This window comes from Micropterus dolomieu, linkage group LG07 (genome assembly GCF_021292245.1).
Source record: "Micropterus dolomieu isolate WLL.071019.BEF.003 ecotype Adirondacks linkage group LG07, ASM2129224v1, whole genome shotgun sequence".
Taxonomy (NCBI): Eukaryota; Metazoa; Chordata; class Actinopteri; order Centrarchiformes; family Centrarchidae; genus Micropterus; species Micropterus dolomieu.
The window spans coordinates 31252010-31262521 of record NC_060156.1 but is presented as its reverse complement, the minus strand read 5'-3'; the positions used below and the strand labels follow the sequence as shown (position 1 = coordinate 31262521).

General features: G+C 42.6%; 1 protein-coding gene across 1 annotated transcript in view; it reads right to left on the bottom strand.

Annotated features, from left to right (window-relative positions):
* The window catches only part of ccdc93 (coiled-coil domain containing 93), a 31442-nt gene that overhangs the window by 12345 nt on the left and 8585 nt on the right, over nucleotides 1-10512 (bottom strand). Inside the window, exons 8-11 of the mRNA XM_046054100.1 lie at nucleotides 7109-7145; nucleotides 5406-5504; nucleotides 5179-5229; nucleotides 4832-4918 (exon numbers count right to left, since the gene is read on the bottom strand). Coding sequence (XP_045910056.1) covers nucleotides 4832-4918; nucleotides 5179-5229; nucleotides 5406-5504; nucleotides 7109-7145 — 274 coding nt within the window. The remainder of the gene's footprint in view (nucleotides 1-4831; nucleotides 4919-5178; nucleotides 5230-5405; nucleotides 5505-7108; nucleotides 7146-10512) is intronic.

Here is a 10512-nt window from a genome sequence, read left to right as displayed (position 1 = left end):
ACTAACACAACTTCTCCCCTTTCTGGTAGTCTTGTGCTTTCTCGTCTCTCTCCTCTCTCCTATCACTTCCTGCAGGTTTTCTGGCTCTGGAGCTGTGGAGTCTGGATCTGTGGTTGTGGGTCACCTGCTGCCCCCGTGTTCCTGCTCGACACCCTCTGCTGCAACGACTATTGTTGCTAGTCTTATTGTTATTATTGTTATTATAATCATTAACATTACGATTGTTACCATTAACACTATTATAAATATCTGTACCATTTTTCATTTAGTCTATAGCAACATCACCTTCACTGTCTGTACCTCTGTGTATATTGTGTAGGCTGCCTCCCTCCCCTCTCTCTCTCTCTCTCTCCCCCTCTCCCTCTCTCTCTCCTTCACCCCAACCGGTCGAGGCAGATGGCCGCCCACCCTGAGCCATGGTTCTGCTCGAAGTTTCTGCCTCTTAAAAGGAAGTTTTTCCTTGCCTCTGTCGCCTAGTGCTTGCTCTTGGTGGGAACTGTTGGGCTTCTGTAAATATCATCACAGAGTACGGTCTAGACCTGCTCTTTTATGAAAAGCGCTGTGAGATAACTGTTGTTGTGACTTGGCGCTATAAATAAAATTGAATTGAAAATTGAATTGAATGTCTTGTGCGCTTGCGCCAACGGGCATGCAGCCTGTTGCAGTTGCTCCGTCGTTCGTCGTCTTATTTCTAACTTTTAACTTAGCCCCATAATACTGTCGCCTGACGTGCACCTCCTCAAAAATGTAATTACACGTCGAGTCGACGTGGACCGTAAGCACTGACTGGTCGGCTGGGTAGTCTCGCAATGCCTCTGAGCCAACCGGAAGTACCCTGTGCTTTGTAGTAACTTTACATAGCGTCCAAAACGGCAGCTGTAACATGTGGATCAACATATTTGTTGCGTCACAACCCGAACGAAATGACTCATTTTACTATCAGAATGTGAGCCATACGGTCGACAACATTTGAAAAGGCTACACCAACTTACATATACAATTTTACCCTAATTCACGGTAGCAGAGCACTAAACCAGAAGTTAGCCTGTTTGGCCGGCAAAAGTCAACACAGTGGACGCTGTAGCGCTACTGCCGACTAGCGTTTGGGGGTGTAATTGCAGAATGACAGATACACCAACGCACAAGTATAAATGCCTGTCTACGTGCATAGACCACGACGCCAAGGCACCAGTGACCCCTGTTTCCATCCAGGGGGTCCCTGTGGACATTGTGGAGGACTACAAATACCTGGGAGTACACATTGACAATAAACTGGACTCTGCCAAGAACACTGAAGCCCTCTACAGGAAGGGCCAAAGCCATCTCTATTTTCTGAGGAGGCTGAGGTCCTTCAACATCTGCAGGACGATGCTGAGGATGTTTTATGAGTCTGTGGTGGCCAGTGCTATCCTGTTTGCTGTTGCATGCTGGGGCAGCAGGTTGAGGGTAGCGGACGCCAATAGGCTCAACAAACTGATCCGCAAGGCCAATGACGTTGTGGGGGTGGAGCTGGACTCTCTGTCGGTGGTGTCAGAGAGGAGGATGCTGTCTAAGCTACACACCATCTTGGACAATGTCTCCCACCCACTCCGTGACGTGCTGCACAAACACAGGAGCACTTTCAGTGCAAGACTTATTCCCCCAAAATGCACTGCAGAGCGAGACAGTTCCTGCCTGTGGCCATCAAACTTTATAACTCCTCCCTCTAAGTGTCTGACACACGGACACTTAGTTAGTTTTAAACTGGACATTATCATCTGTTTTGTGCAATAACATATGCTTAATTACTTAATGTGCAATACTATCTGCTGCAATTCAGCTGCTACTATTTATTCATTATTACTCTTCACCATAACAATTTCTTAGTCATGTAAATACTGTTCCATAACAATTCTTTTAACTATGTAAACATTGTACATATCCACACTCCTTTAGATTTACATTATTTTATATTTTACTTTGATATTTATATTTATATCTCTATACTAGATATCTCTATTCCACTATCTTTATTTATATTTCTTTTGCCTTTTGTGCAATGTGTGCAACTGTGACACAGAATTTCCCCTCGGGGATCAGTAAAGTATTTCTGATACTGATTCCTCCATGTCGGCTACTCTCTTCTTCATTTCCTCCACTCTGTCCGATATTTCATTGATGAGTCATTGATGATGAAGTCTGTTAATTCCCTCTTTAGTGGTCCCATGGTGTTGGTAAAATCCTTTTTTTTTTAGGTCTGAATGAACTGCCTTTATCTCAATGATGTTAGCTTGAATAGCTTCCATAGCCTCGTTCTCTGCCAATTTGCTAACACAGATGTAGGTATCCTCAGCTTCGCTCGCTGATTTATCGTTTATCCTGCAGGATTGTTGCAGTTTCCCCCTTTCATGCTACCATAATCTACCGTGCACCTATCTACCGTGATACCAAGTATTTTTTACAAGGGGGAAAATAAACCATCTGGGAGCTCCTTACTTAGGATGCTGCTTGCCTCTGCGCCATACCAGAAGTCATCATGGATGTATTCTTGTACTGCAAATAAGATAAATTTATTTTGAAGGAAGTACTATCACCATTCATATAAACACTTTCTGGAGGTCCTTGACTTTGGCGGCGAAGGAGTCACGAAGGTAATGTCGTTTTCTCCTCCAACAACCCAATGTTAGGCCGGTGTGCTGTACAGTTAATTTTACACAGCATGTAGCCATTATAGTAAAAAGTAAGGCACTGGTGTAGGTAATAACTGCCCTGAAGCTCAAAATCTGTGCAAGTAACAACTTACCTGATTGCAGTCAGTCTGAGCAGAAGCGGAGCAGACTTAAGAGCAAGCAGGGGCTGTTTGAATGCGAGGACAGGGTTTAGAGAAAAGCGGGTTGCCCGTTAATCGAAAGATCAGCAGTTCAAGTCTTGGCTCCTACAGGCTGCATGTCAAAGTGTCCTTGGGCAAGACACTGAACCCTGAATTGCCCCTTGTTATTCCACCAGTGTATGAATGTTAGTTTCTGTTTGAGAACTTAGGCTCAGTATATGAATGCGTGTGAATGGTGAACGCAATGTAGGATAAAAGCGCTTTGAGTGGTCGCAAAGACTAGAAAGGCGCTACACAAATACAGAGCATTTACATTATAATATCTTAATGTGAAATCCAAAAGTCAGCATGATACCATGAGTCAGCACGATATATCAGCATCTTCAGTGAAGCCTTGTATTGCTTATAGTTGAAATGACTTTCTTAAAGTCTTTCTTTTCATAAAGCAAATATAAAACATAGATTATCACCAGATGATGTATGACATCTTTTGACCAACATCAGTCCCAGTCTACACTCATTTTTGGAATTTGTGATTTGTAGATCTTGGTTATCTGAAATAAGTCAGCTGATGAGTTGGAAGCAGGAAAAGAGTGAGATTATAATTAGGGCCCGAGCCCGAAAGTGCCAGGGTGCCAATGGTGTCCTAGGCACGAAATGCAAGGAACCTATTGTTTTAGCTCGGATAATTTTTTTTTCTCCCCGATGAACTCATTTTTTAAGGCCTTAGGATACTCGAATCTTCAAGAAAATTTGCAAACACCTCAGGTCTGGTGGGAAATCCAATGTTCTTCAGTGATTGGAGTCGGACGTGGCCAGGGGGCTCAATAGCACCCCTAAACAAACACCATGTTTTGGAAAAGTTTCTTTGATCTTCATGAGATGAGGTGGGATTATTGCTCTCACCACCTTTCTGCTTTTTTTTTAATGAGATTTTGCTTAACAGGAAGTGATGCATTTTGCACTTCCTGTGTCATTTTCAATTTTTTAAACAGATATTTGAGGCTTTTAAAATGTTCAAAAAGCCACAAAACTTTGCAGCTAGATTCGAACTTGTAATGTTTAGATCTGATGTCATTTTTAAGACTGAGGGTTGCATGTTGGCTCCATAGCGCCCCCTAAAGCCTTTTTAGCATATCATATGGCCATGGATAGTCAAACCCTCACGAGACTTTGCATGCTTGTCAAAACGGTTGTTTTGAATTGGCTGATATGGTTTGGGGGTGTGGTTGTGGCCATTCAGAATTATTTACGAAATTTCAACCCGTTTACACCCTCCGTACTTTAACAAACTCCTCCTAAAGCTTTAACCCCATCAACCTCAAATGTGGGTAGCGCCATCTTAACAGCCTTGCGATGTTAAATTGCGAAGCTTTTTTGATTTGTCAAACGGTGGTTCCATGGCGTGCCATTGAATTGATGTTATGGCATGAAAAAGGAAGCTGCATGTAAATGGACTAGACATGGTCAGATATGTCCCAAAATTCACAAGTAAACCTCTTAGAGACCTAAATGTCAATATACGATCATAGTGATATTGGCACTTACTGGCATCTGGAAAGGACACATTTTACAATTTATTTCTTATGCCTCTTTCATATTTTTACCCCACATAGCACCTTAGCTGACAAGAATGTCCATAGTGAGGCATTCATGCTCCTCATAGCAGGTTGACCACATCCATCTCAAAGTTCTTGTCAAATGCTGTTGCCTTGGTGAGTAATTATTCGCAATTAAACAGGAAGCTGTTTTTTGAGAGTTCTACCCTAAACCCAACCGGAAGTCAGCAACTTTGAATTGAATAACTGACAACTCAACCAAACTTTGTAAGATATTTTGTACACGTCACCTGTCTGATTTTTGCATCAATAACTCCAGAGCCCTTTCAGCTGGAGTGCAATGCAAGAGTCCCAGCTGTCGCTTCACCTGAGGCACGCAAGGGGGCCCGCTCAACGCTGCTTGCAGCTTTAATTATTATTATTATAATATGGTATATCATTATTTTCACTGTTAGTTGCTCACCTTTTCAGCGTACTCTGAGGCAATCTGTTTGATCTCCTCAGACTGCAATCCCACTATCTGACCCACTGCACTTGCTGTCAGCTTCCCCTGCACGAAGACAAACTCCAGTCAAAACCAGACTTAAGAGTAAAATTCCCATTTAGTTTATTGTATCCATTTAGTTACTCAGTTGACAATGAATGCAGTGGTACAATACACACACACACACACACACACACACACACACACACGTTTGTGAACTTGTGAACCCAAGCAGGTAGATAAGCAGGGGAGTAATGTGGCGATTCAATTCTGCAGTTCACATGTGCAGAAAAAGTGAACGAGACAGAAAACAGGCATTTGCCTACCTCTTCATTTGCCATGGCAGCCATGCTGGTCATCAGGGTTTTGATTCGCATCTAACAAAAAAGAAAACCACCACCAAATGTTACATCACATTTTAAGGCAGTATGTTCAAGTTTATTTGCAGAGCACAATCTCATCCACAGTGCCTCAAAGAGGCTTGACTGTATTTCTAATAGGCCATCTAATTTCCCTTTCCTGTATAATGCACTCACTGTTTAATAGTGCTCACCTCCTCCGCTGCCTGCAGGTCAACTTCCTCTGATACCTCCGCCATCCCAGGGGGCGCTGCTTGACAGCCACTGGCCAGCGAAGCCTTCCTTTCATCCACCTAGAAGGGAGACAGGACATAGAAGCTCGAGAAAAAGAGCAGTAAATGCTGGCCTGACGCAGACATAAAGAGCAACTCTACAATCTAACTTCCACTCTAGGCAAATATTTAGCATTGCACTTCTATAACACTGTCAGGATCACAATGGACTATTTTAAAAGTGTCAAAATCAATGCAGCACAACCAGAGCTATCAAGATATTGCATTCTTCTTCCTTGTAAAAACCTGGCACCTATATTACCCACAATGCAATAGTTCAGAGAATCCTCCGTCATGCTAGAAGCGGCTAATATAGCCTTGAGCTGCAACGGTCAAGCAGAGATGTGGATGGGCTACAGAGGTCCTGTAAGCTCACGTCTTTAAAACGCTCCAGCCCCAGGTTTCTTTCATTTTCTAACTTGTAGTCTTCAGCGCCAACAGATTCCAAATCAAGTGGCACCAATTGAGGACATTTATCAGACTTCACACAGCTCATCCTGGAGTTAAACACGGCTTTATACAACTTTTTCACATATGCAGAACTACTCCCCAACACCTGGAAATACACTCTGATGTGGAAAATCTGTGGAGTTCCCCTTTAACGTCAATTTGTCAGTCTGTGTTCGCATATAGGAGAAGCATACAGCAGTGTTTCTTACTGTGTGGGCCTAATATGTCACATTCTGCCTGTGGGCCATGTTTAAGTTTAGCCCTCTGTGAGTTTTTGTTATATCTGATCAGTCAGGTATCTGTTATTTAGTATGTTGTGTTTTAGGGTTCAGTCCTGTCTGTTGTCCTGTGTCCAGTCTGTTAATGTCATTGTGAGCTCTGCCTGTTTGTTATCCGTTTGGTTATTATCATCTGTTTTGTTCAGTTATCTTAGTCTGTGGTTGAGTTTGTCAGTGTCAGTGTCGTCCTTAGCCACTCTGTGTTATTAGTTCGGTCCCTGCCTTGCGTTAAACTCCCCGTTGTCCTGTTTAGTTTAAACTTTAGCAGTTTGTCCATGTTTTCTGTTTGTGGTTTTGGTTCCTGGTCTTGTGTTCTCTGTTTAGTCTTGTGTATTCCCTTGTTCATTTACTGGTTCTGTGTAGCCTTGTTTATTATGTTATTCACCCGCATCTTTAAGTTTACTTAGTATCTGTCTTGTCTCTTAGGTTTAGCTCTGCATCTCAGCCCTGTGTCCTAGTTCTGTGTCTCAGTTCATGTCTTAGTGTGTACTTGTGTGTTCTGGGTTAACTGTCTCTCTGCCTGCCTCGTTAACCTGATCCTGGTCACCTGTGTTGCACCCTCCAAGCTCCTTAACCCATGTGTGCATATATACTTGTTTGTTTCCTCAGTCTGTGTGCAGTCATTGTAGTGTGTTTCACTCAGTCATGTTCATGTGGAAGAGTGTTCTGTCAGCCTGTTGGATTTTCCTGTCTACTGCCTGTCAACCTGTTTTTCATTTGGATTAAATACCCTGAATTGTATCACTGCTCCAGTGTCTTGCGTTTGGGCTCATCTCCTCTGCCACCCACAGAACCCTGACATAATAAGTGTAAAGGAGATTAAACGCTCTCTGTAAAACCACTCTCTGAGTAACATATACCTGTTCATTTGTAAAACCAAATCATTGAAACACCTACCTTGTCTGGTTTGGATTGTTTGCTGAATCCATATCGCCTAGAGGGAGGAAAAACAACAACTCTGTGACACAACTAAGGCGTGCATATAAAACCATTCCCCCCAAAAGGGATTTTTCAAACACACAATGCCACATACAACATCAAATGGTAGTTATCTAGCATGACAATAAATAGTCCCTTCAGAGCAGGACTGTCTGAATAAATAAATAACTGTATCAAAGCTGCACCACAGTTTGCATCCATCATGCTCAAAATATGTGAGTACTGTTTGCATTCTCTGACCAACACGTTCAACCACAAAACAGCAGAAAAGAAAGCTGCACACTTTCATTTGGTACTTACACCAGGAAATATGACATTCTAGTACAGAGGGAAAGGGAAATGTTAGACTTAAGCCATGAGATGAATTAAATACAGAAATCGTGATCCTGGACAGTGGAGTCTGCAGCCAAATATAAAAAAAGCTAGATACTTTAAAGAGTTGGTTCATACAAATTACAAAACAATACATTTTCTAGGGCTGCAACTAACAGTTATTATCAATTATTATGCCAATTAAAGCTGCAAGCAGCATTGGGCGGGCCCTCGCACATGTAACGTGTGTGTGTGTGAGTGTGAGCCGTGTTGCAGATTCTGGAGCTCTTTGCGACTGTGAATTTGCTTTGGACGCTGCACAAAAGGTATTAATCATCACTTCCTGTGTCCTCTTTGTGGCGCTACACAGCACTTAGTGCTATGACTATAACTGAAATTTGGCATGAAGATGTGTTCGTGGCATGACTGTTATCAACCACGTAAAGTTTGGTGCAGATGTGAGCATGTACACTGTTACCACAACTTCCTCTTTCATGGCGAATCATCAATTTTAGACGCCACGGCACGGGCACGCCGTTTCATGAAAATTCACCAGTTGTCCAACTTTTAATAATCAGTGCGATTACACTAGACAGCGAAAGTCGGTCAGACTAATTCTCTAGGAGGAGTTTGTTAAAAGTACGCAGTGTGTAAATCATCCAAAAATTACCATAAAATTAAAAATGGCTGACTTCCTGTTGGGTTTAGAGCATCACTCCAGGAGTCTTTTTGGTACATCTGGACATGATACACGTGCCACAGAAACGTGCTGCGAGGGCTGCATTCGCAGCCTTCGTTGAAGGTCACTTCCTATTGCTAGTAGGTAGCGCTATGGCTATAAGTGAATGTTGTCTTGTACATGTGTTCAGAGCAGGACTCTTATCAAACGTGTAAAATCTGGTACAGATGTGAGCATGTACAGTCAAGTTACAACTTCCTGTGTCATGGCGAAGAGTTAAAATTTGCCACATACGCCACCGCCACACCGTTGACTGCAAAGTCACGAGTTTTACAACATGGCTTCATCAATGCATTATGGGTTTTCTGGACAGTTCTGAAGTTTATATGTCCAACCTGCTAGGAGTAGTACATTACAGCATAAAACGTGTTATTTCCTGTTGCCAGCAGGTGGCGCTGTGACTTTGAGTGAGTATTGGCATATGGATGTGTTCAGGGCAGAACTCTTATAGTACATATCAAATCTGATGCAGATGTGAGCATGTAGACTGAAGTTATAACAACTTCCTATTTCATAACTAATCAACGATTTTTGACAACACGCTACGTGCAAACTGGTCGACTGATAATAACCGTTTGTACAACTTTTAATTGTCAATACATTTAGACTGCACAGCGAATATTTGAAGTCGATCAGACTAATTCCCTAGGAGGAGTTTATTAAAGTAGAAAGTGTGTAAATCGCCAAAAATGGCCGACTTCCTGTTGGATGCCGGGCATCTAATTACTGTATTGGTCCTAATTTAAGACGACCCTGATTATAAGATGACCTCAAGAGTATTTTTTGGAAAAATACTTTTTGAAGACCAAATTTTGTTTTTATAAAGATAATATTTTCATTTGAAAATAATTCAAATAAAAACACATTGAATAAAATAAAACAAGGCAGCCTGTGTTTTTAACCTCTTAAATAATGAAAATAATTAAAAAATTTTAAATGAAATGGTCACATTTAAATTACCGCTAATTAAGATGTACAAGTAATCACATTTGTAAATAGGTAGGTAGGTTTACTGTCACAATATCACAAGTTATAGAGAAAAATTTAGCTTTGTAACTCCCTTCTGCTACACAGCAGACAACATACATTAATATAAAAACAATTATGAAAAATGGTAAACAGAAATAAACTATCATCAGTGGAGCAGTGCTGAGGATGAATTTGAGCTTAAGAGTCTGATAGCTTGGTGGGGAAAAGCTGCTCTGCAGTCTGGTGGTGCGGCAGCAGAAACTTCTCTCTCTCTTCCCAGAAGGCAGCAGGGTGAACAGGCTGTGGCTGGCTGGGTACTGTCCTTTAGTATCCTTTGGGCTCTGCAGGCACCTCACCTCACTGATATCACTGATGCTCGGGATCTTCTGTTGATCTTCTGAGTGTTTTAATCACCCGCTGCAGAACTCTCCGGTCCTGGGCCGTGCACATCCCATGTTAGTGATGTTTCCAGTCAGGATGCTTTCTGTTGCTCCTCTGTAAAAGCTGACAAGAGCTTGGTGTGGGAATTTGGCCTTCTAATGGTGCTTTCAGACCAAACGCGTATTTAATCCTCGTGACGCTTTCCTCGCGTAAGTACATTCGCTGCAAGTGAGAAGGCGATTAGAACCCACGAAAATTCGCTCGAGTTGGAAATTTTCAACTCATGCAAAGGCCTTCGCTTCGCTGGCACAGCCCCCTTCACGTTACTTAGCGCCGCCCGACAGGAAATCGCAGCTCTACGTGTCTTTGCATTGACTTTGTATGTAAACTCACCGCCCCGAACGCTCACATGGCTTTTGGTCTGAAAGCACAGTTAAGCTTCCTCAAGAAATCCAGTCATTTCTGAGCTTTCTTCACCAGCGTGGAGATGTGAGACGACCACGTCAGGTTCTCTGTGATGCTGATTCCCAGGAACCTGAAACTGTTCACCTGCTCCACCTCAACTCCACTGATGTAGACAGGAGTGTGTGTCTTTATCTCCTTTTTCCTGAAATCAATGATCAGCTCCTTAGTTTTGCTGATGTTGAGCAGTAGGTTGTTCTCTGAGCACCACTCTACAAGATTTTGAATTTCCTCCCGATATGAAGTCTCATTGTTTGAAATCGGGCCGATGATGGTGGTGTTTGTCTGCAAACTTCACAACAGAGTCTCCATGTCAGGGGATGCAGTCGTGGGTGTCCAGCGTGAACAGGAGGGGGCTGAGCACTAGAGTGGAGGAGGTGAGTCCGCCAATCCGAACTGACTGGGGTCTGTTTGTGAGAAAGTCCAATATCCAGTTGCAGAGTGTTGTGTTTAAACCCAGAGTCCTGAGTTTGTTGATCAGTTTCATGGGGAGATTGTG